At 39.0% G+C, this 27623-nt stretch overlaps 1 protein-coding gene across 2 annotated transcripts in view; it reads left to right on the forward strand.

Moving 5' to 3' along the window:
- LOC126199082 (TBC domain-containing protein kinase-like protein) overlaps positions 1-3567 on the forward strand; it is a 74191-nt gene extending 70624 nt beyond the window's left edge. For both annotated transcript variants that reach the window (XM_049935819.1, XM_049935821.1), the window contains exon 15: positions 1158-3567. In XM_049935819.1, the coding sequence (XP_049791776.1) occupies positions 1158-1265 (108 nt within the window). In that variant the 3' untranslated portion in view covers positions 1266-3567. The remainder of the gene's footprint in view (positions 1-1157) is intronic.
- Positions 3568-27623: the final 24056 nt, after the last annotated feature.

Consider the following 27623-nt stretch of genomic DNA (forward strand, 5'->3'; position numbering starts at 1 on the left):
CTTCTCCCCACTCCCCCCTCTCCCCCACTCCCCCTCTCCCCCACTCCCCCTCTCCCTCCCCCTCTCCCCCACTCCCCCTCTCCCCCACCCCCCTCTCCCCCTCTCCCCCACTCCCCCCTCTCCCCCACTCCCCCCTCTCCCCCACTCCCCCCTCTCCCCCACTCCCCCCACTCCCCCACTCCCCCCCTCCTCCCCTCCCCCCTCTCCCTCACTCCCCCCAACTCTGCCCCCCCCTCTCGCCCTATTTATTAAATCCTCTGGGTAATGTGTACAGATTGTATTTACCCTAAAAATCAAGTGGCAAAGGACTTCGGCATTTTAGGCAGACAGTGGGAGAAGAAAAAATCATGCACTAGTAGCCTATGTGACAGAAAGTGAGGAAATTGATCTGATGGCAGTCAACACCTTGGAGTTTCTGCAAGTGTAATAAATGAAGAATTGGTACTGCAAACTCACATTGATAGCTGGTGGACAATACCATTTTTATAGATCCAAGCAAAACAAAGCAGACAATAAAAAGACTTGGTCAAGCCTAACCAATGTACCCTTGAAATACAAAACAAAACCAAATATGGCTGTCAGTAGCAACCCATCAAAATGAGTGGTACAAAAGCCAGAATTGAGAAATCAGTAGTAGACCCAAGTGCAAACTTTGTAAGGAAGCTTGTGAAACTAGCTGTGCAATACATCACACACATGAATTAAAACCAAAGGCATGATGTGGTGCAAATTATACACTATAACTTAAGCCAGAAATACCATCTGCCAATGGTGAAAACTGGTTGGTGGGATCATAAATTGGAAAAAGTGGTTGGTTAAGCACAAGCCAAGCTACTGTGTGACTTCACACTGATCAAACATGAACACAGTGCACGACATCATAATTATGTAGAAAAGAAAAATGCATTAGTTTTCATGGTGTTACTATGAACTTCATTTCCTTTTGTGATTTTAAAATTATGTTCTTGATCGTTGTATTCCTTTTTAATTGACATTTCTAGTAACACTGCTGAAAATTACATGGCAGTAGCTGTTACTTTGAAATACTGAAAGATATTTCTACTGTAAATCAGGCAGTTAAATTGTAGTTTACTCATTGTTTCTTTACATTGTGTACCATTTATATCAAATGTAACTGATAAAGGTTTTCTCTGCAGTTTGGACACATGTTGGTTCAGTGTGGGTTTCCACGGGTCTGCGTCCTGCACGGAGGAGTACAGGTGTTGCGTTCTTCCAACATTTTGTTGGTTCCAGGAGCCATGTGACGGCACAACATGGCACTTGCAAAGTGCGATAGTTGCTGAATTCATGTGATACATTATTGGAGAAAGTAATCTGGCCAGTGGTATACTTGATATGTGCGGAAGAAAACTACACAGTGTAATGTTCAAGGTCACAATGGTGTAACAGTTGTGAATCAAGGGATTTATATGGTTCTCACTGAAATTACCAATGTAATACATGATTATTGTGAACAACAAAATACTTGGTCTTTTGAGATGGTCACAGTTATTCCTTATTTTTCCATTCCATTTGTAAGCTATAAAAGAGTCTTCTAAGAGAAGCAGAGTATTCTTAATGACTGAGCTGAAAACTAATATATGTTTATAATTGTATATTTATTAATAGTTTCAGTTGTTGGTGAAATAAAATTTGTATGTAAAGAGTCTTGAAAGCAAAGAAAACTGTCATATTTTTTTGGAAATTCAAAGTGTAAATGTTATATAAACTGCGGAAATTTGCATATATGCTTCAGCAAATGTTTCTGCTGATGAATTATTTATTCCCTGTTTGAAAAATGCAAGTAAGGGATATACTCATAAATCTATTTGTACATAGTTTAATTATTCTTCAGTGATTAAAAACTAGGTCAGTGGTTTAAATATACTGATGGCTGTGCTTACTATGGCAGATATATTGAAGAAAAAATAGAGTAGTTGTTAATTTCCTCTTGAAATTATTTACTTGTTATTAACACACATATATCATTAAATATGTTTGAAAACAGATTTGTCTTTGTGTATCACAGTAGTTCTTTCTGTTGTATGTCATTTTCCTTACAGTACTAACATACCAGTTTTCCCCATGTTTAAATGATATGTATAGAAATGTATGAGGTATTATGATACAAGAAGAATGTGATAGTGGTTTTGATGAAGGCTGAAAGTATGGTAAACAATAAAAAATTCTTGGGATTTGGTTCATTTTATGTAACTAAATGAAAGGCTGTTCATATGGTGCCAAATGCATTTTGCTCTTTTTGTTTGTAAAGTGTCTTGAGTTGCCTGCAATACATGATGATTTGTTTCTGTGTATAACTGCAAATTTGTTATTACATTACAGATTTTTTTTTATTTTCTGTCTTTTACATTAGAAACAACTTACTGTAGCAAAAATTTCATGAAGTTAAACTAGTACTCATTTTTACTTATGATATGTGATCTTCTTGGTGGTGGTCCCAAGAATATAGAAGCAACTAAGGAATGATAGAAAACATTAAAAAAAGGAAATTCTTGTTATGATTATAGTTTTAGGGATAAGTTAAAATCAGGACCCTCTCACTGCTGTTTTTTATGTCTCTCTCCCCTTTTTCCGCCATTGATTTCCAGTATATCTCACTGCTCCTATCTCCTCTCTTGCTTACAATGTTTTCTTTTGCCTTTCTTTCCTGCTGCTACTGTCTCCACTATACCTTGGCAGCTCAAATATTCTGAGGAGTCCAGTTGATGTTTCCCTTATTCCCATAAGCCTAGGTCCAGACCCCCCCAAGCCTATGTATGGCCTCAACCCATTTGCATGTTTCATTTCCACTCTCTCTCTCTCTCTCTCTCTCTCTCTCTCTCTCTCTCTCTCTCACACACACACACACACACACACACACTCTCTCTCTCTGGCACTGCCTCTTTCAGCATAAAAAAGTGTGAATATCTTTGCATGCAAAAAAATTTTGTTCAGGAAAGCAGAAAGAGAATTGAGGCAGCTGGTTCCTCACTGTTCTGTTTCCACACAAAACGTGCCCTACCCATTGTGTTATAACAACTGCTACAGCCATTTCATGTGTCTTTAATACAGTACTGTATTGTACAATTTCCTGATGGTACATGTAGTTGCTGGTCCATGATATACTTCTCATGAATGACCGTCAAGATGAGTACACCCAAAATTGAATTCAGCTACCCATTTCGTAACTGCTGACTGTGGAAGTGGAGACCTTGTAACACCCACCAACTGTTGGTTAATTTCAGTGTTCAAAAACAGAAGGTTTAAATACTTGCACTTACTATAATCCCACTCCTAACACAAATGGTAACATTTTTCGCCTCAGCTCTGTACCATACGTTGTACCTGTACTGGAAGTATGTGAAATGAAATCTCCAAATTCAGAACCAAGCTATGTTTTTCAAAACCTCATTATGTGGTGTATAACTCACAAGCTGCTGATAATAACAGTATAAATAGTTTATTAACAAATAATTTATTTGAAAACATATTTAAAATTTATGGTTCACTTGTTGTCTTGTAGTCCTAATTTTTATGTTCTCAAAAATGTATAACATTCCTAGAAAAACATGTTAGTTTGTGAAATATTTCAATTTTCTTGACAGTTTTTTGGAAAACCATCCTCCTCATAAAATAGAATCATAATGTCTTTGCCTAGTGTGTATCTATATTCTATGCTTTTCCAGTCTTTTATGATCTGTCTACATAAATAAAAATGTAAATGTTCATTAGTTCAAAATCGTTAATCTCTGAAAGTTTTTGACTGATTGCTTCAAAATTTTGGCACAATGCTACATTGGAATACACATGTTTATTTTTAAAGACATGTAATATATAAATAAATGTGTAATATGTAAAGGGGTTACCAAAAATATGAAAAAGTACATGACAAATTTACTTTGTTATTAGCTAACAGGACAGGTGAATTTATGGCTTGTGATTAGAATACTATTACAAAATCTGAATGTGCAATAATAAACAATAAACAAAACAAGGTTCATAGTCAGAGAGGGTGAGGAGGAGATAGGTAGAGGTGTGGGAGTAAATGGACATAGAAAGCAGAAAGGAGGAGATGGACAGAGAGATGGGACAGGAGGAGATGGAGAGAGGGGGAGGAGGTGATTGGCAAAGAGAAAGAGGGAGGAGGAACAGGACAGAAAAAGGGGGCAGAAGGAGATTAGAACATGTATACAGTCCCCATACATATTAGGAATGTACCTTCCCTCTCTTTTCCATTTAACCACACTAAGCCAGAGCAACACACAGCCAGGAAGAGCTACTCTAAAATATATCATCTTTGAATTTTAACTCTGCACTCCTTTAAGTAAGAATTGTGCACAAAGCCACAGTCACTCAACATCTAGCAGCCATCAGGTACAGATACCATTGTATAAAAGACCATAGCATGCAACATTTATCATGTAATGTTTTGTGTCAGTCAGCAATTTTTTGATGCGATCATGCTAAGTAATCAACAAATCACATAAATTGTCATTTTTTGTGGAACTATTATCATGTGTTGATAAAGTGTTATTTCCACTTGTATGCGAGTTTATTGGTGTGCAAGGTGAATCATATGAAAATTGTTATACAGCTGACCATCATCATGACAGCCAATGGTAATATACATATAGTGTCCCAAAACTAAAAATTCAGTTTTGTGAAACACATGATACAGAGAACACATATCTATACAGTAGGGCCACATGTGAGGCATTAGAAATCATTAAAGATCCATGTCAACACACATACCACCTTTCCACAGTGGAACACATTCTGTACTTGATCAGGAGTGATGCTGTAAACTACCTCCACAGCCCGGTAACACAGCTAATGCAGGGCACTGATTTTAATGCTGTACATAGGGCCAGTTTAAGGCCCAAAAGACACAAGCCACCACTTGGGGCTTCAAGCTGAGAGGAGTGCCATAGGTGCCGAAGTGCAAGTTTTGTGTGCAGGGTGTATCACAATTGTAGCAAAAACTGTCACAGGTGAAATTGTATGATGGAGGAGGGAGATGGGGAGAAAATGATAAGTTGCTTGGGTGGAGAAATGTTCTCAAACCGGCTGTGCCTTTATGCAAGGGACTTGATGTAAGGTGTTGTGGTCAGGTGACATTGGAGCCCATGTACACGATGATTCTACTGATCCATCATCCAGGAAACACAAGCTTGAGGAAATCTGAAGCAGTGAATGCAAAATGAGTACGCAATGGAATTCAGAATACACCACCCCATTTGCCGTTCCAGGGAGAGCTGAAGCATATCGAGGTAACTGGTACATGTTATTGTATTCTCTAGTAAAGACTGGATGACAAATCTTAGTCTTGGTAATCCCTAGCCATGTGCTCAGTTTAGAGTTGTTTGTCTCCAGTTCTAGCACCTCATGAAAGTTTTTCCAGCCCCAATCTGGCAGTTGTGACAATTCACAAACCATTTGTGTAAAATGTGGTCTGTCTGAGTGGAGATTATGTGACAGGTTTTATTTTCCATGGCCTCCAAAAGGTCAGCACACATTTCTATATTGGTGTCCATAATCTTTCTCCTCAGGATTGTGCATTACCTGGATGCAGTATGCCAGACAGTGGGTTGTGAACTCTTCAACTCATAGCTCATCTAAAAAATCGAATTGTGTGGACTCCTTTCAATGGCCTCCTCAATGCTCTGGACTGTGTTGTCAGATGATGATTGGTGTCCAGGACTTTCTTTGTTAAGCACATTTCCTCTGTGTCTGTATTTGTTGACAAGAAGGCTGATATTGATCCTTATTGGTGGCTCTTTTCTGATATGTTTGATGTACAGTACACAGACCTCCTTGAATATTTTACCACCAAATTTCTTCTATAGAGAGTTTCTCAAAAATCTGTGAAAAAGTAATTTATTACATTAATGCTTTAATGAAAATGAATTGTTACTTTTGGGACATTCTGTACATCATTCCCCCTCATCAAAATTGGCACAGTGCCACATGTGAATAGATCACGACTGTCTGACAACCCTCTATTCAGTTTATATACATCCATCTTCGGATGGGTACTGGAACAGCAGCTGTTATGTTATGTGAAAATGATAATACCGACAGCTGTATGTGTTAGTTTTTATTTTATTTACAACTGATTCTGGCGGTACATTTCACTACCATCAGGTCCCTTGATGATGTTAGTGATCGTATTTTGAATGAGAAAACAACATTATCCTTCTAGTAAATGCCCAGAATCTGAGGTGTGCAGGCACATACATAAGTGTGATGTTGCAAGCATGTCATGTGTTGGATTGGGAGATATAAAATTTAGTCATCAAAGTAATAAAGTTAATAGTTAGTAGATATGGCATTAAGCATAAAATTGTCTTTGTTTTGATAACTAAAGAAATCCCTAGGTCCTCATACTTTGTCAATTAAAAGCTGCCATCACAGTTTATAATATCTTCTATCAAATATGTTTCAATTGATTTCCTAATAGCCGGCCGCGGTGGTCTCGCGGTTCTAGGCGGGCAGTCCGGAACCGTGCGACTGCTACGGTCGCAGGTTCGAATCCTGCCTCGGGCATGGATGTGTGTGATGTCCTTAGGTTAGTTAGGTTTAAGTAGTTCTAAGTTCTAGGGGACTAATGACCACAGCAGTTGAGTCCCATAGTGCTCAGAGCCATTTGAACCATTTTCTTTTTGATTCCCTAATAATTGAATCCCAGATTAATTTGCATGGTAAAATAATCCGCAGAATATCTGAAGAAGATAAAATTGTAGCTACGAGCTGACTTACTGGGCTACAAAAGATGAGTGTGGCAATCTTGTTCCATTCACTTTTCAAGTACTGTGTGTGTGGTCTGACCAATTCACAGGTTTCCACTTTCGCTTAATGTTCTGTAGACTTAAGCTATCTGCAGTTGCACATTGTCCTTTGCTGAGCTGAGAACAACACAGTTCTTTGTAGGTAGGTGTAAGGTTAATTTAACATAATGTTTCTCTAGGATTCCACCAAATGTAGGTGAAATATTGGCCACACTTGGAAGGAACACCTTAAACCTGAACAACTTTTCTTCTTTATCTTGAGTGGTCACATTTAATCCTAAGGAAAGCTGTGCTAATCTTACCTGAAGAATATCAATTGTTTTTGAATACAAGTTGTTGGTATTCTGCCTTATTTGCAAGGCTGTCTCTATCAGACATATACCTGCTGCACCAGCATTTTAAGGATGCCCATGGACTGAAAACAATGGTGGCAGTGAAGATGACTGTGAACATAGTTTTGAATATGTGGACTTAATTGTAGACTGAATCCCATGATGGTCCATCAGTCTTCTGACTGACTAAGAGATCTAGGAACAATAGAGAGCCACCTTTACCCATTTCCTTCATAAATTGGATATTCTTGTGGATAGAATTTAGAGGGTGTAAAAATCATGACAGCTCTTCTTTATTTTGGGGCTGCACTACAAAAGTATCCTTTACATATTGCCCCAAGACTATTGGTTGAAGTTACAGTGGTTTAAGTTCCCTCTCCTCAAAGCCTTCCACAGAAATTTTGCCACCGTAGGGGAGAAGGGACTACCCCGGCATCATCATCAATCCGTTCAAAGTATTCATTGTTGTTAAAAAGTGTATTGAGAAAAGGATTCAAGGAATGACAATGTTATATACACCAACTTTTGATATAAATATTGTGATGTAAAATAATTCGCCTGAAGATGGCGGCCTGCTTGTCAGTCGAAATATCATTGCAAGATGACGTCATCTGGCTGCTATTCTGAAATCTCACAGTATAAAAATAAAGGAATTTATAAAATCAGTCTGCTGCGGCAAATTGTTGTCATTTAGAAAATTTATATTGGCTGATCTTGTAATGTACCACATGTACTGATTGATCATTTGATATAATTAGGCGGACATCTAGTAAGGTTGCTAGGTGCGTAGCAGAGTTTTACATCTGCCTGTGCCAGCTCACATAGATAAGTTACAGTGGCAGATTCAAGAACTACCACAAAGCATCTTGGCTTCACTGGTCTCAGCTTGATGATGTGTATTACATGTTCTCTGGTGGACTTAAGTAAAATGGCCTTGCAATACTTGACTATTTCTACACATTGGTTTGAATTGAGCTATTCCTGGCTGTTGATTCTACCTAGCACGTGGACGTGGCTATTGTTCTAATGATGTATGGTCTCCATTTTCCATTCGATTGCATGTATCGTGTACTGTGAGTGCACTGAAGTGTGTGTGTGTGCGCGCGCGCGTTTGTACGTGTGCATTGAGAGAGTTTCATATTAGAGTCCTACCCAGCCAGAAGAAGTTGCAATGTTCTTCAGCACTAACATTTGAGTTATTCGGCAAATCTCCCAGTAATTTTCTTGCCAAGAGATATCCATCTCTATAGGTCTTTGTTCTTCTTTGCTTCAGGTAGAATTGGGATCTATTATCTTCTGTGCTTTGTTTGTACTTGTTGTTGTGGTCTTCAGTCCTGAGACTGGTTTGATGCAGCTCTCCATGCTACTCTATCCTGTGCAAGCTTCTTCATCTCCCAGTACCTACTGCAACCTACATCCTTCTGAATCTGCTTAGTGTATTCATCTCTTGGTCTCCCTCTACGATTTTTACCCTCCACGCTGCCCTCCAATGCTAAATTTGTGATCCCTTGATGCCTCAAAACATGTCCTACCAACCGATCCCTTCTTCTAGTCAAGTTGTGCCACAAACTTCTCTTCTCCCCAATCCTATTCAATACCTCCTCATTAGTTACGTGATCTACCCACCTTATCTTCAGCATTCTTCTGTAGCACCACATTTCAAAAGCTTCTATTCTCTTCTTGTCCAAACTGGTTATCCTCCATGTTTCACTTCCATACATGGCTACACTCCATACAAATACTTTCAGAAACGAATTCCTGACACTTAAATCTATACTCGATGTTAACAAATTTCTCTTCTTCAGAAACGATTTCCTTGCCATTGCCAGTCTACATTTTATATCCTCTCTACTTCGACCATCATCAGTTATTTTACTCCCTAAATAGCAAAACTCCTTTACTACTTTAAGTGTCTCATTTCCTAATCTAATCCCCTCAGCATCACCCGATTTAATTTGACTACATTCCATTATCCTCGTTTTGCTTTTGTTGATGTTCATCTTATATCCTCCTTTCAAGACACTGTCCATTCCGTTCAACTGCTCTTCCAAGTCCTTTGCTGTCTCTGACAGAATTACAATGTCATCGGCGAACCTCAAAGTTTTTACTTCTTCTCCATGAATTTTAATACCTACTCCGAATTTTTCTTTTGTTTCCTTTACTGCTTGCTCAATATACAGATTGAATAACATCGGGGAGAGGCTACAACCCTGTCTCACTCCTTTCCCAACCACTGCTTCCCTTTCATGCCCCTCGACTCTTATAACTGCCATCTGGTTTCTGTACAAATTGTAAATAGCCTTTCGCTCCTTGTATTTTACCCCTGCCACCTTCAGAATTTGAAAGAGAGTATTCCAGTTAACGTTGTCAAAAGCTTTCTCTAAGTCTACAAATGTTAGAAACGTAGGTTTGCCTTTTCTTAATCTTTCTTCTAAGATAAGTCGTAAGGTTAGTATTGCCTCACGTATTCCAACATTTCTACGGAATCCAAACTGATCTTCCCCGAGGTCCGCTTCTACCAGTTTTTCCATTCGTCTGTAAAGAATTCGCGTTAGTATTTTGCAGCTGTGACTTATTAAACTGATAGTTCGGTAATTTTCACATCTGTCAACACCTGCTTTCTTTGGGATTGGAATTATTATATTCTTCTTGAAGTCTGTGGGTATTTCGCCTGTCTCATACATCTTGCTCACCAGATGGTAGAGTTTTGTCATGACTGGCTCTCCCAAGGCCATCAGTAGTTCTAATGGAATGTTGTCTACTCCCGGGGCCTTGTTTCGACTCATGTCTTTCAGTGCTCTGTCAAACTCTTCACACAGTATCTTATCTCCCATTTCATCTTCATCTACATCCTCTTCCATTTCCATAATATTGTCCTCAAGTACATCGCCCTTGTATAAACCCTCTATATACTCCTTCCACCTTTCTGCCTTCCCTTCTTTGCTTAGAACTGGGTTGCCATCTGCGCTCTTGATATTCATAGAAGTGGTTCTCTTTTCTCCAAAGGTCTCTTTAATTTTCCTGTAGGCAGTATCTATCTTATCCCTAGTGAGACAAGCCTCTACATCCTTACATTTGTCCTCTAGCCATCCCTGCTTAGCCATTTTGCACTTCCTGTCGATATCATTTTTGAGACGTTTGTATTCCTTTTTGCCTGCTTCATTTACTGCATTTTTAAATTTTCTCCTTTCATCAATTAAATTCAAAATTTCTTCTGTTACCCAAGAATTTCTATTAGCCCTCGTCTTTTCACCTACTTGATCGTCTGCTGCCTTCACTACTTCATCCCTCAGAGCTACCCATTCTTCTTCTACTGTATTTCTTTCCCCAATTCCTGTCAATTGTTCCCTTATGCTCTCCCTGAAACTCTCTACAACCTCTCGTTCTTTCAGTTTATCCAGGTCCCATCTCCTTAAATTTCCACCTTTTTGCAGATTCTTCAGTTTCAATCTGCAGTTCATAACCAATAGATTGTGGTCAGAATCCACATCTGCCCCAGGAAATGTCTTACAATTTAAAACCTGGTTCCTAAATCTCTATCTTACCATTATATAATCTATCTGATACCTTTTAGTATCTCCAGGATTCTTCCAGGTATACAACCTTCTTTTATGATTCTTGAACCAAGTGTTAGCTATGATTAAGTTATGCTCTGTGCAAAATTCTACAAGGCGGCTTCCTCTTTCATTTCTTCCCCCCAATCCATATTCACCTACTATGTTTCCTTCTCTCCCTTTTCCTACTGACGAATTCCAGTCACCCATGACTATTAAATTTTCGTCTCCCTTCACTACCTGAATAATTTCTTTTATCTTGTCATACATTTCATCAATTTCTTCATAATCTGCAGAGCTAGTTGGCATATGAACTTGTACTACTGTAGTAGGCATGGGCTTTGTGTCTATCTTGGCCACAATAATGCGTTCTCTATGCTGTTTGTAGTAGCTAACCCGCACTCCTATTCTTTTATTCATTATTAAACCTACTCCTGCATTACCCCTATTTGATTTTGTATTTATAACCCTGTCTTGTTCCTCCTGCCACCGAACTTCACTAATTCCCACTATATCTATCCATTTCCCTTTTTAAATTTTCTAACCTACCTGCCCGATTAAGGGATCTGACATTCCACGCTCCGATCCGTAGAATGCCAGTTTTCTTTCTCTTGATAACGACGTCCTCTTGAGTAGTCCCCGCCCGGAGATCCGAATGGGGGACTATTTTACCTCCGTAATATTTTACCCAAGGGGACGCCATCATCATTTCATCATACAGTAAAGCTGCACGTCCTCGGGAAAAATTATGGCTGTAGTTTCCCCTTGCTTTCAGCCGTTCGCAGTACCAGCACAGCAAGGCCGTTTTGGTTAGTGTTACAAGGCCAGATCAGTCAATCATCCAGACTATTGCCCCTGCAACTACTGACAAGGCTGCTGCCCCTCTTCAGGAACCACATGTTTGTCTGGCCTCTCAACAGATACCCCTCCGTTGTGGTTGCACCTACGGTAAGGCCATCTGTATCGCTGAGGCACGCAAGCCTCCCCACCAATGGCAAGGTCCATGGTTCATGGTTCATGGTTCATGGTTTGTACTTAGTGTTCAGTAAAACCTGTGCTGTTGAAAAAGCAGAGATACAACAGCTGAGGATCCACAAGTACCAATACTGATATAGTGAAGCTGTGGCCAGCTAGCTAAGTGAACCCTTCATGGGGACACAGATTCTAGTTTGCATATTTTTAACTTCATTTGTGAAGTAGACCTCTGTGTTCTTGATGCGAAGATTTCATTCATTATTTCAGAGCATTACTGAGCCTTGATGTTTACTGTGAAGCCTTATACATTTTGCAAGAAGCCCCTAACACTAATATAATTTCTGAATATACCATAACATTTGACTTAACGTTGAATTACCTGTGTGCCTGAATGTGCAGAATGTTCACATTGGCTGTTGGTTGGTCAGATAGCATTGTAATGGTTTCAGTTTTAATGATAATAGTTGTCAATAATAGTTCTAACAGATTATATAGAGTGCCCTCACAACCCCCAGAGCTCTGTGTCCAGAAAAAGCAGCAGATGTGACACATTAAAAGACTCCTAAATAGTTATACAAGTCAAGTCAGATTGTGGTAACACCAAATAAAAGAAATTTCAAGACTAGTACTTTTTATTTTTGACTTTCATACATAACCACTAAAAACATTAAAGTGCTGTTCGAAAGTTTAATGAACACTAATGGCTCAAACATACTTCTCAAGCAACCAAACTCAACCACTCCAGCGAAAGAGAGTACCTTGTTTTCCTGGTTGTATCCCTACCTAATACAAGGTGGTATGAGCTATGATTGGTATGTAGACAGGAAGAAAAGTTCAAAAAGACCTTGAGATATCTCCTTCAAAAGGTACACTCATGTCTGGATAAGGCATGTTCAATTTGTCTTAACAAGAGACTCGGGGGAATTTTAAAAGGTGGTACTTGATACACCCTGAGGAACCAATATGATCACAGTGGGTTAAAATTGTGGTTTTGTTTGAAACTTAACTTCCATAATTATTGATATTGTAACTGTCAAGTGATAATCAATGCCACTAGGATACATCACTCAGATTTTTTAAATTATTTTATTGATTTATGCAAAGTGCTATGTGTTCTCATATTAACCACTATCATCAAAACTTTATTACAACAACTGAATTTTCTTAGTAACAGCATATAGATTATAGTTTTAATTTGAATGATGCCTGATCTGGCTCTGGAAAATAATAAGTTTTAATGTGTCAGTAGCTCCAGAGCATTATCTTTGCTTAGGAGATGCTACAGCATAAGTGTTGTGCAAGTAGGAACAATGTTTATTATTTCACTTCCAAGTATATATAACTTTTTAATTGAATCACATCTTATTGATCTTAATTACTGATGTCGCTTGACCATACAAAAAATAAATGGTTACAAATACAACTTTCTCATCTGAGCTTACGTTACTTTTCTTTAATTGATCCATTGTTCATATTATTCTTCAAAATTAATACACTTGTTGTCACGGTGTTGAGTTGAAGCACAATACCTTAAAATTCACTAATTCTCTAGACACTTCCAACTTAACCATGTAACCTAACAAGAATAAAACAAAAATCAGAGCAAATCTTAAATGTCCCTCCTTCCATTACATCACCCCATTGTAAGATGCAAGACTAGACCCATCATATATCACTGTGCGTCATGTATTGGCTCAGGCTAAACTGAGACAAATAATCTCACATGGTCATGACAACTAAAAAGGAGCAATGCTTTAGATCTTTACCATAGTTTTTACAATGGTGTCTATCAATTTTAGTGGCCAGCTCAAATTTTGCTCAAATTTTATTTTTTCTGTTTCAATGTCACATGATAACATTCACATCCAGCAGCATCTGTGGTCAGGATGAGTCTGTGGTCTGATTTTTTAAAAATTACTTTTTCTTTATTTTCTTGACATTTTTGTGATTTTGTAATTGGCCACTGTGAGGCCTCAACCTGCAATAAATGTGTTAATTATGGAAATATAAACTTCTGGAACTCATTTTTTTTTTTTTTTGATCCATTTCTTACTTTCATCGTTGAAGTTCAAGTAAGTCTTTATGACAGAAGCTGTGCCAGTAACATTTAAAAGATATACTTTTTACCTCTCACCAACCACAGCCAAGGGAGAACTATTACAATTCAATGTGAATCAAATAACAGTCAAGTCATTTGTAACTGATGTCAGTTTCAAATGTTAATAGCAAAAAATGAAACCCTGTTTGTAGTTTCTTAGTATATAGTGTGTCCCATTTATCTTGACCACCCTAAATAACTGTTTGTCCAGATGCAAATTACAAAATGTTTCAAGTAAATGTTCTTTAGCCGTCAGAGGGACATCAGTCAACAAGATTGCTTTCCTTGAAGCTTTGTTTTTTACAAAGAATTGAACAGCGGTATGACTTTTTAAATGGCACTCTGTATTTTTTATTTGGTAATTCTTTTCATCTCATAAAGACCTATTCAAAAATGTATCGCAGTGTACCATTCACTGAAAAACAATGTTCTTAATTACATAACACAACACTGACTTTGAGACTGGGATCACAAACTCATCCACTTGCTGGAGTTGTCAGAAAAAAAATGAAAATCAAGTAAAAAATAAATAAATAAATTGGCTTTGACTCTCCTGTACAATCGGTACACTGGTGCACTTGTTAAATGAAAGAATTATTTACTGCTTCCAGTGTTGCCCTCTGAAGAGAATTACAACCAAGTATGATATGTTCGTGCAAGTCCTCTGGAGTTGTTGGAATATTGTGAGAGACAATGTCTGTAATGCATCCCCAAAGAAAAAAGTCCAGAGGATTTAAATCAGGAGACCTAGCAGGCGAAGTAACTGTTCCTCCTTGACCAGTCCATCTGGCAGGATACCTTCGTTTCAGAAAACGACATGCATGCAAGGCATTATGCGCTGGACATCTATCATGTTGGTCCAAATAAGCATCCTGGTTGTTAGCGGCACTTCATCCAGAAGAGGAGGAAGAATTCATCTGAGGAAGTTGGCATATGCTGTGCTGTTTCGACTACAATTGATGAAATAAGGGCCAATAATTGTAGTACCAAGCATCCCACACCAGACGTTAACTCTCCACTGAGGCTGATGTTTCACCTGTCTAAGCCATTGTGGGTTGTCGCTGGACCAATAATGCATGTTCCTTGTATTTACCTGTCATTTTTTTGAGAAGGAACATCCATTGGTAAATAGAACATTGGAGAAGAAGTTCGGGTTGGTGAGGATTTGCTGCTGTGCCCACTGGCAGAACTGTTCATGATTCTGGAAATCATTACAATGCAATTCTTGACGTAGGTGTACATGGTAAGGATGGAACCGGTGAAATGTAGGAATAAGATGTACACTGGTTTTAGGAATGCCAATCTTGTGTTCAAGCTGTCGTGTGCTCACATGTGGATTCATAGCAATGGAAGCGAGATCAGTAACTTCGGCAGCTTTGTATGTGTGAGTGCTGTGATGATTGCATTGTCGTGGGTTGAAACTTCCCGTTTCCTGAAGCATCGCAACAAGATGAGAAAACATCCATCAGGAAGGTGGGTTCTTGTCAGGATATCACTCTCTGTACAGTTCCACTGCCTGCTTAGCATTTCACCTACCTTCAACAACAACAATAAAAGAAACGTTATGTTGATGCAATTTGTAGGACGAACAGCCTTCACTGTATGTCTACTCTACACAACAGTATTTAAAAGGACTAAACAACTGTACTAAATGTACCCATACATAAGAAAACAGTATTGCAATTACTGTTCTGCTGACTACATTCACCACAGGTAAGTAGCATTTCTACCTTCTCTTCATTGGTGTACTCTCTACTCACACAACTCTTCAACTGACAATGGTTGAGGGAATGATGGGTGTGCATTCTACTTATGTTTACATTTGTCCTCTGTCAACGTCAGCATGTGGATGTGTTCCGTTACCCCGAGTACCTGCACTAAGCGCTGGGAACGTCAACGTCAATGTTGTGTTATGTAATTAATAACGTTGTGTTTCAGTGAATGGTACACTGTGATTCATTTTTGAATAGATCTTTAGGAGAGGAAATTAATTACTGAATAAAAAATGCAGGGTGCCATTTAAAAAAGTCATACCGCTGTTCATATCTTTGTAAAAAAACAAAGCTACAATGATGGTAGTCATGCTGATTGATGTCCCCCTGTTGGCTAAAGAACATTTGCTTGAAACATTTTGTAATCTGCATCTGGACAAACAGTTATTTAGGGTGGTCAAGATAAATGGGACACTCTGTATACACAGGTTAAATTTAAAATGTAATCAACACACTGATCAACTGATCACAGTCTCTTTTTATAAATCACTTAAGCATGAGGCAAGATAAGTTACTAGGAAGTTGTAGAATTATTCTCCTGTCAGAACATAAACCACTACCTTAAAAATGTATTACACCCGTAATAGCACATTACATCTAACATACTTGACTGTGTTATCACACTGGAGAAGATGGGCAAGTATCATTGGGCTGTGAAACAGCTTGCTACGTTCAAACACATTTTGCAAATAGCAGATGCATAGAAAAAGGTAGATTATGTCTTACTAGATTTACGAAATATGTAGCACATCATCAACTACTAAAGAAATGATCATATGGAATATCTTCAGGTACCTGATTGCCTTGATAGATATTTGACTAATAGAGTCCAGTATGTTATATTGGTCGACAAATGTTCGCAGTGCATGTAAATGATTTATCAGATAGGATGGATAGCACAGTGATATTATTTGTTGTTGATGCTTTTGTCATTGTTAGGCAAACATAAGGAAATCCAAAAGACTTTTACAAAGTTACCACATTTTTTAATTAATGGTAGCTCTCTTTAGACATGGATACATACAAGCTATTGCTTAAAACAAAGAGAAAGAAGCAGCAATACCCAATTAAGATTAATGTGTCCACCGTGAGCATGTCTTCTTGTATAAGTACTCAGGATTAATACTATGAAATGATAAGGTGTAGGGTGGTTATGTGAAATCAGTGTTGGGGAAGACAAATGGGATTGTTAGACTAGGTGGAAGGGCACTGAGAAAACACAGATTATATGATGATGAACTCACATACAAGATACAAGTGAGACCAATTCTAGAGGGTTGTTCCAGCATTTGGAGACCTTACCAAAAATAATGAGGAAAGATACTGAACAGTTCTGATGTGCTGCTAGCATTGCAACACGACAGTGTAGTGAAGTGTAACACAAATGTTCGGGGAACTTACTGCATCTTCAGAAGAAGAAAGACAATGTAGTTCTTGTGGAACATTCTAGTGAAGGAAGATTATGCAGCTATCTTGCTGCCAAGATTGTGTATCTAACATGTGGCTTAGCTCAGTACACAAATGGAATTGGATAAAGAATTGCTTTTATTAGTGCAATGTACTCTTCATTGTGCATAGTTCAGTAGCTCACAGAATGTTTAATGTATGTATATGTAGTTGTGAAGTCTGATTAACATCACTTATACTTTCATCTGAGCGACTGAAAAAAGGTTCTCCACAGTGGCTGTATCAACTGGAACTGATGATTCTCCATTTTCATTACCTTATTACGCCACACACACACATGAACTTCCTGCCCAACAGTGAGGCAATAGTATCTAGTGTAATGCCAATTTGCTCCAAGGTTAACATGTGTCTCCTTCGCTGCCATAACTGCTGCATAATGTCCCACTACGCCAACATGATGTAGCATTCAGCTAATTAACACCCTCTTTCCTTGAATATGGAAGTTTTAGGAGGCATCTTGGATATTCTGTAATGTCCTTTCTGATAGTTATATTTCCTGTGTTGGCTGTAGGTCATTAACAAATGGACCACATCTAGTATTCATCAATGATTTCATCCAAATTTATGGTGTATGCAGGACTAGGCAAGAAATGACATGGTGCCACACTGTTGACTGTTAACAAAGGTACAAACATATAGGATATGTAAGTGACTCAAAAAATTAGTAAGTAATAGAAAAAAGTATGTTGTCCTTGACAGCAAGTGTTCATCAGAAGAAGGCTATTGTCAGGAGTGCCCCAGGGAAGTGTAACAGGACAGCTGTTATTTTCTATATACATAAATGATTTGGTGGACAGGGTAAGTGGCAATCTTTGGCTGTTTGCTGATGATGCCATAGTGTACGGGAAGGTGTTGTCGTTAAGTGACTATAGGAGAATACAAGCTATCTCGACAGAATTTGTAATTGATGAGATGAATGGCAGTAGCACTAAATGTAGAAAAATGTTAGTCAATGCAGATGAGTAGGAAAAACAAATTCATAATGTCAGAATACAGCATTAATAATGTGCTGCTTGACACAGTCATGTCGATTAAATATCTAGGTGTAACATTGCAAAGCAATATTAAATAGAATGAGCATGTAAGGATTGTAGTGTGGAAGGCAAATGGTTGACTTTTGGTTTATTGGTAAAATTTTAAGAAAGTGTGGTTCATATGTAAAGGAGACCACATATAGGACACTAGTGCAACCCATTGTTGAGTACTGTTTAAGTATTTGGTATCCATACCAGTTTGGGTTAAAGGAAGACATCAAAACAATTCAGAGACAGATTACTAGATTTTTTACTGGTGGGTTCGAACATCATGGAAGTATTACGGAGAAACTTTGATAACTCAGATGGGAATCGTTGGAGAGAAAGCAATGTTCTCTTCTACAAGAACTACTCAGAAAAAATTAGAGAACCAGCATTTGAGGCTGATTGCAGAATGATTCTGCTGTTACTCATGTACATTTTGCACAAAGACTACAAAGATAAGACTAGGGAGATTAGGATTAATACAGATGTGTATGGATGGTCATTTACCCCTTGCTCTATTTGCAAGTGGAACAGGAAAGGAAATGACTAGAAATGGTACAGGTTACCCTCTGCCATGCACCAACCGATGCCTTATGAAATGTGTATGTAGGTTTGGGTGTAGAAATGAAAGTGACTGAAGTAGCTTGGCTAAGCATTTTTGCATTTTTAGGTTAGTGTAGGTTCCAGGCATAGCAGAAAGAGGCAGAATGGTAATCTGAGGTCATATTGTCGAGTCCCTATGCAGAAACTTCTTTTATCATGTTACTTACACAGCATATACACTGAAGTAATGTTCAGTATATTGTACTTATGAATGATTTCATAAAAGAGTGAAAAGCAGTGGAAAAGGAAAATTTGGGATTGCAAATGAATTTCCAAGGAAGTACTATACTTCCAGCATTCGCGAGGACTGTGCAAATAATGTTCCAGAAAGGATTGTAGTTAAAGTGTACAGAAGTTTTAATTCAGTTATTTTCTATGTGAGCTTCTAGAACCCCCACCAGCTAATGCAATCCTATTATGTCTTATTGGGTAAAGAATTTGATCAAAAGGAGTCATAACTGCTCATACCTCATTGAGAGATAAAAAGAATCCCATCGTGAGAAGACTGAATAAAAACACATTCCATTATACATCACCAGCTATCCCCACCAGTATTTGGTGAAATGATGTGTTACTTGTGGTGTGCTGCCAAACCATGCAATGAGAGAGAACCTTTTGTGAATGGAAACCAAGTTTGTTTTTCTATAGAAACTTTAAAGTAATCTTACAGTTGTAAAAATGTGACATTAATAATGAATGTAAGATCCCAAGAAGATTACAACTTTCACTGTTCTTACAATGAATGTCAGCCCAACTGGTGTAAATCATCAACTGTACAATAATAAAAGTATCAAATTTTACATACAAAGTTCTTGTGTTTGCCTTATGACTCCTCCTTAGAAATTCATTTACAATCCCAAACTTTCCTTTGCCTTTATTTTTCATGCCTTTTATGAAAATATTAATAAATGCAACATACTGAGCATTAATTTCAGTTTTTTGCAGTGCAGGTAAGTAACATATAAATTGAAAATAAAAATGTTTACACATAGGAAGTCAACCTGACAACCTCTGGATTACAGTTTTGCAGCCTTTTAAGTGCACCAATTGATGCCTGGGAACTGTACTAACATAAATGGCTAGTATCTTGGCTGACCCCTGCTAAAGATTGACCCCTGCCAAAATGCTCTCTGAAGCTCCTACTTCTGTCACTTTCACTTCTGGGTAAATCCTGCATATACCATAAATTTGGATGAAATCAATGAGGGCAAGTAGGCGCAGTGCCATTGTAAGAGAATTGGAGGATGTAAGGGACTTGGGCATTCAATAACTCCAAAACTGCTCCAGAACTACTATTGATGGCACGTAACTATACATAACATACACTGCACATATCTAGTACAAGAACTGTACCATATTTCCTTGTTTAGCTTTCCCCCTTTCAGTTCCAGTAAGACATAAAAAATTTACAATTTAATTTGACAAAAAGAGATAAAAAACTTTACACCAGTCTGTGCAAGCTATTTTACCAGTCTGTTGATTGATTTCGATAGTTGATGATTACTGAAGGAAGACTAGAGAGTAGGTTCTGTATAGAAAAAATGGCACAGATATACAGCTCTTGATTGTGATCCTCAACGTAAGCTGTAAACAGTGACTGCAAGTGAACTAACACTGAAATGAAATGTCCTGTGGTGAGGGCCTCCAAGTGGGTATACCCTTTTGAGGTGTCACCACTTAGGCGACTTGTGCATCAATGAGGATGAAATGATGATGATGATAAAGACAACACAAATACCCAGTCCCAGAGTGAAGAAAATCTCCAACCCAGCCGGGAACTGAACCCGGGCCCCCGGAATGACAAGCCAGTGTGCTGCCTATTCAGCTACAGTGGTGGACAACTAACACTAAAGATACACTTGAGACCTGTTATTCAGTTGGAGTAATTGGTCAAGTTGTAAATTTGTGCTAGTAGACACATGTTTTCATCTGATTCCCGATGTTTCCTTCCCCCCTCTCCTGTGTTCCTGCCAGTGTCACCCCCACCACCCCTCCCCCCCCCCCCCTGTTAGTGAGATCAAAATCTTTGTGAAAAACAAAACACAGTATCCCATCTAGAGCAAAAAAACTGCACAAAGTAAAGTAGTAATGTAAGTGAATGCCGAGCATGATCAACCATATACTTTCTGTTTCATAACATTTAGAAGATTCATGATTTTATGTTGCGGTTGTACCTTTGATCATTAAACTTGATGTATAAAATAACACTGAACAACTGTGGCAACACTACAGTGCAACAAATTAGTACTGATACATTTAAGTGAATATATGCTAATGAAGTGAGTGTGCCTGTCTGCAGCTTGACGTGTCTTCTTTATGGTAAGTAGCAATCTGTCTTTTCCTACGTTGTTAAAAGTATAGTAAATCAGAATGTGAGTTGTGTTTGTTGCAGGATTCTGGTGTGAGCCATTTATGAGATATCATTTCAAAAAGCTTACACAACACTTGTTTCTGCCATTCAACCTGCATAGTTGCTAGGTATGTTGTTGTTATGCCTGCTTACAGTGTGCTTGTGTGTTTCTTGAGTACACTGCAACTTGCTAGTCAGTTAGTGTGTGACATTCCAAGGAGTAGGTTATGATAAGACAATGGGATATATCAGTGCAGAAAAAGCCAACATGCTCATGGCATATGGAAAGAGTAGGAAGAATGCAGTTTGTGCTTGTACAATGTATGCAGCAAGATAGCCCAATAGACATAACTATATCATCCTCTTCAACCAATTACATGGAAGTGGGAGTTTAATACCTAGACAATGTAACAGAAGGAAACAAGTGGCAACAGAAGAGGAAGAAGTTAATGGTTTTGCTACTCTTGCAGTTGATCTACATGATAATTTCCACGCCATTGCACAAGGAACTGGCACAAGTCAGACGAGTGTCCTATGCATTCTCCACTGACACAGGTTCCATCCTTAACACATCTCTCCCACTAAGAGCCACATGATGGAAATGATTATGAGACTTGCATTAACTTCTGTACATGGGAATTAAGACAGGATACTCTAGATGTATCATATATCTTATTCAGTGATAAAGCTACATTTACCAATCATAGTCAGGTCAACTGCTGAAACATGCACTATTGGTATGTGACAATTCCCACTGGTGTCAGCATGTGGAACACCAGTGTCCGTGGAGTGTAAACACGAGGTATGGGATAGTGAACTGTCAGCTCATAGGCCCATTTTTCGTAGATAGGATTCTGAATGTACGCAAATATTGTAGCCTCTAACTGACCATCTTCCACAGATGCTAGAAGATGTTCCCCTGCAGACTAGGAGGAACATGTGATACCAGCGTGATGGTTGTCCAGCTCATAGTGTACGAAGACTACAGCATGTCTTTATGAATTGTTTCTGAATCATTGGACTGTACGCAGAGGACCTGTACCTTGGCTGACCCACTCCCTGGATTTGACACTTGTAGACTTTTTCCTGTAAGAATCACAGGCTGTCTACAAGGACATGACAATTACACCTGATCATCTGCAATAACACATTACTTCAATCTGCTCGGATATCTCCACTGAATTGCTAGCATGTGTGCAGCAGTCATTCCATACCAGACTGGCAGCATGCATGGCTGTTGACAGTGGACATTTTGAACCTGCGATAGTCAGTTGTCTTATTACTGGTCAGAATCCACATAACTAGTGTATGCACTTGTGTTGTTCTTTAGTGTGTGCTACCACAGGTATTGTGCAAGTGTTGGTGTGGGAACATTTCAAAATACAATACCTCTATTGACAACATCAGAGTTCTATTACACTTCCTCTCGGATCGCTTTTTTTTCTGTGGAACACCTGCTGTCCAGTATAATGTATTGGGCTCTGTTGGTTAGATATTCACCCTACTAGTTATATTCCATACTCAGCGGATGGACACAAATATAAAAACACTATGAGAAATGCATGCTTTAATATAAATGCAGTTGCTAGCCAAGCCTGCAGGTTGCGTTGTTGTATTTGTCACATGGACGGCACCCATACAATGCCCTCGATATGTTGCAAGTGGTCAGAACACTGTGCTGCATATTTGTGACAGCATTACGTCAGAGTTAAGTGAATTCGTACATTGCCAAATTCTTGATGCTCGAATTGTGCCCGGGTGTTCTGTCACTGGGGTAGCCAAAGTGTGTGGATTTGGAAGAGGTACTGTATAGAAGATCTACACCGCATACAAGGAAAGCAGTAAACGATCATCTGCTATGTCACAGCGTGGATGAAAAAGTGTTGCGTGTTCATGGCAGACAGTCACTGAAGAGGGTTGTGACCAAAATAATAATCAATTTTGAATAATCATTTTTTAAATGTTGTAAAGAAAATAGGATCTAAATTTTCATTAGAAGAAGCAAGGCAGTTAATGGAAGAGGCCTTACCCACACCATTTGATACAATTGAAATTCCACCCACCTCTCCTTCTGAAATTAGGAAGATAATAAACTCTCTTAAGAATAAAAGCTCACATGGAATTGATGGCATTTCCAGCAGGATAAGAAAAGCGTGTTCCCAAGAAATAAGTGGGATTCTTAGCCACATATGTAATAGCTCTCTGAAGCAGGGTATTTTCCCAGATAGACTGAAGTATGCCATTGTTAAACCACTGCATAAAAAAGGGGATACGTTTGATGTCAACAAATACTGCCCAATCTCTCTTCTGACTGCCTTATCCAAAATTCTTGAAAAAGTAATGTATTGTAGAGTAGCTTCACACTTTTGTAAAAACAAAGTTTTAACAAAATGTCAGTTTGGTTTCCAGAAGAGTTTTTCAACAGAAAATGCTATATATACTTTCACTAAAGAAACATTAAATGCTCTGAGTAACCAGAAGTCACCCGTTGGGATTTTCTGTGATCTATCAAAAGCTTTTGATTGCGTAAATCATGGAATACTTCTAGATAAGCTCAGGTACTGTGGTATGAATGGGACAGTGCTCAAATGGTTTAAATCATACCTTACTGGAAGAGACAGAAAGTTGAAATAAGCAGTTCACATAATACGCAAAAAACTGGCGATTTCTCAAACTGGGGAACAATCAAGAATGGGGTGCCGCAAGATTCGGTCTTAGGTCCTCTGCTGTTCTTATATTAATGACTTGCTATTCTATATTCATGAAGCTGCAAAGCTGGTACTTTTTGCCAATGATACAAGCATAGCTATCACACCCAACAGACAAGAATTAACTGGTGAAATTGTACATGATGTTTTTCAGAAAGTCATTAAGTGGTTCTCTGCAAATTGGCTCTCATTAAACTTTGACAAAACACAGTATGTACAGTTCCACACAGTAAATGGAATGACACCATTAATAAAAATAGTCTTTGATCAGAAATCGGTAACTAAGGTAGAATATTCAAAATTTCTAGGTGTATGCATTGATAAGGGGTCGAACTGGAAAAAACACACTGAGGATATGTTGAAATGTCTGAGTTCAGCTACTTATGCTATTAGGGTCATTGCAAATTTTGGCGATATACATCTCAGCTGGAGCTCATCCCAGATCATCCTGCAGTTATATATATATATATATATATATATATATATATATATATATATATATATGAAATTTGTTATTAACAATCTGAACGAATTCAAAAGTAATAGCAGTGTACATGGCTACAACACTAGGAGAAAGGATGATCTTCACTACTCAAGGTTAAATCTAACTTTGGCTCAGCAGGGGGTAAATTACGCTGCCACAAAAGTCTTTGGTCAGTTACCTAATAGCATCAAAAGTCTGACAGATAGCCATATAGCATTTAAAAGGAAATCAAAAGAATTTCTGAATGCTAACTCCTTCTACTCATTAGACGAATTTTTGGATATCGTAAGTGGGCAATTTCCCCAACCCCCACAAAAAAAATATTAAAAATATTAAGTGTCATGTAATATTTTGTGTAATGTAATATCTTGTATAGACACCTTTTATTAACCTGACACGTTCCACATCATTACGAAGTGTCGTATTCGTGATCTGTGGAACAAGTACTAATCTAATCTCATCTAATCTCTAAGAACATCTCACACATCCATGCCCGAGGCAGGATTCGAACCTGCGACTGTAGCAGCAGCGCAGTTCCGGACTGAAACGCCTAGAACCGCTCGGTCACAAAGGCCGGCTCAAGACCAGGAAGACCTTCGCCTCGCAGACTGTGAAGGGCTTTTGGATCGCTCGAACGAGAATGAAATGTTCCTTAAAAAAATCATAAACGGTGATGAGACGTGGATCTACGGTTATGATGTAGAGACCAAGATTCAGTCATCACAATGGGTCGGGGAAGGTTGTCCAAGACCAAAAAAAGTTCGTCAGATCAGGTCAAATGTCAAAGCTATGCTGATAATTTTCTTTGTCTTTGAAGGATTAATTCATCATGAGTTCGTGCTACAAGGACAAACAGTTAATCGATGGTACTGTCGGGACGTGAGAAAGTGTGAGAAGGAAACTGCCTGAAATGCGGCGAGACAATTCATGGCTCTTGCCTCACGATAAGGCACCTGCACATTCATCTTTGTTGGTGCGTGGCTGTTGCACAAAAATCGAGATCACTGTGCTGCCACATCCTGCGTGCTATCCAGACCTGGCCCCTGCAGGCTTTTTTTTTTTTTTATTTGCAGAGTTGAAAACCCGTGGAAAGGATGAAGATTTGCAACGACAGACGAGATAAAAGAAAATTCGCAGACGGCGCTTCTCGCGAGCCAGCAAGAGATGTACCAAGACTGCTTCCGGAAGTGGAAACGCCGTCAGGAGCGGTGTATCAGTTGTGGAGGCGAGTATTTCGAAGGAGACTATGCACAATAAGAAGCAGGTAAGCGAAAAAAAATTGTGGACAAAGATCCGCACTTTTGTGAACAGTCCGCGTACTTCGTGAAATCATAGCTTTGTTACCAGTCAGTGATATAAAACAGTACACAGAGCCTTTCGGTTTTAACAACTGCATTTGGGGACGTCGTTTAAAAATGCTTCGAAGATGAACTCTCCACCCCCTGCACTTGTCAAATGACGCAAGCGGTGGAGACACGTCACACTAAACGCGTGGAATGTTGTCTGCAAACAACAGCTACATACATAAAGTATGCAGAAAATCCCGGTAATTATAGCAGAGGATTGCGCACTTCGAGTACGGCTTGCGAAATGTTTCTGGTGCAGCGTTGTTTACTCGTTCCACAGTTCCCGAATGTAAGACTATTCACTGAGGACGACACGTTCATTCGAGATGGCATTTTAAACTCGTACAACATTCATATTTGGACGGACGAAAATCCACGGGCGCAGGTAGTTACAGTAAAAAACGCAGGTTAGGCGTGGACGTTTCAGCTGGGATAAGTTGTGATCAGATAATTGGGACAGCCAGACTTACAGTTTCTCTCTCATTTCTTTCTGAGAGTTCTTCTTAATGGATTGAATGCGGTATCATTTTGGATTTGTCAGTAATGTAGCTGCGAAGTGGTGGATCCCCCACTCTGATGCAACGCCAAGTTGGCGTTAAGAATCATCAAGTAGTTTACAAGTATATAATTAAAAGCCGGCCGGAGTGGCCGAGCGGTTCTAGGCGCTACAGTCTGGAACCGCGGGAACGCTGCGGTCGCAGGTTCGAATCCTGCCTCGGGCATGGATGTATGTGATGTCCTTAGGTTAGTTAGGTTTAAGTAGTTCCAAGTTCTAGGGTACAGATGACCGCAGCAGTTAAGTCCCATAGTGCTCAGAGCAATTTTTTATAATTAAAAGCTTATGCAGACAGAACATAGTTTATATGTTTTTCTTGGTCTTGAGTGTCTGGAAGACTTGCTAGTATTCTGATCAATTTTCGTGTATACTTATTACCTCAGTTGACAAACTACAGAACGTTGCTAAATACTGTGGAGGGTGATTGGCTTGGTTCAAATGGCTCTGAGCACTATGGGACTCAACTGCTGAGGTCATAAGTCCCCTAGAACTTAGAACTGCTTAAACCTAACTAACCTAAGGACATCACACACACCCATGTTCGAGGTAGGATTCGAACCTGTGACCGTAGCGGTCGCGCGGTTCCAGACTGTTGCGCCTAGAACCGCTCGGCCATCCTGGCCGGCGAGGGTGATTGCTGTTGCTGCTGAGGCACTATAGTTCAATTCTTTTCTCTTGGAGGCTCGCGCATGCCCGGCCAGACGCGCGAGATTGCTGCGTTGCCAGTTGCAAACGACGCACGCGCCAATAGAAGCAGCGCCATAGTATAGTATAGTTCGCAAACTTACGTTTAGGGGGGAGCGCGCAGTTCATGAAGTAAAGCCACCACGGCTTCATTAAACCTTTCGCTGCTACAGAGACGTGCTCCCCGCATTCCGCGCTGTGCGCGATTTTGTCACTGCACTGCTCGCCTGTGCAGACACATCGTGTTCCGACTGCTTTGACAGTCTTATCATTCGATTCCACTAAAACTATTTGGCCCAAAAATTAGATTTTTACACATCTTCTTGACTGATACCTTCCCCCCATAAATGACTTAATTTTGTTTCGATGTTCAACGCAGTTATTATGCAGCATTAAATATAGTAAACCATTGCACGAAATTTTGAAGAGTTTGCAGAGGTAAAAGTCCATAGAGCATACTTTCCGTATGGTCGATTTTAGTTGTCACAATGTTGAGAATGAAATGTGGACGAGATACCTAAATTTCATATAAAATTTACTCTATAACAATATCTCATTTAAGTACCACATAGGTGTCGTATGTAATATTGAGAAATATTCCGTCTTTCGCGACTGTAACAAAAGTTTTATTTACACTGAGCACGTTTGGCTTTATTTTAAATAAAGAGACAAAGCACTAGAAATTTCAAAAAATTGCATTCAAACGAATATAATTCGTGAAGTAACGCACTTCGATATTGTTTTTAAATAATGAAAATATTACGCTCCACACAAGGTTTGAGCCCATCACCTTAACCGTTACGCTATCGCAACTCGTTTAACTGCAGAACCCCATGAATACTCTAACACCTCACACAAAATACTGACAAACACTGTTGGTATGACTA

The sequence above is a fragment of the Schistocerca nitens genome, chromosome 8 (assembly GCF_023898315.1).
Source record: "Schistocerca nitens isolate TAMUIC-IGC-003100 chromosome 8, iqSchNite1.1, whole genome shotgun sequence".
In the NCBI taxonomy this organism is placed as follows: Eukaryota; Metazoa; Arthropoda; class Insecta; order Orthoptera; family Acrididae; genus Schistocerca; species Schistocerca nitens.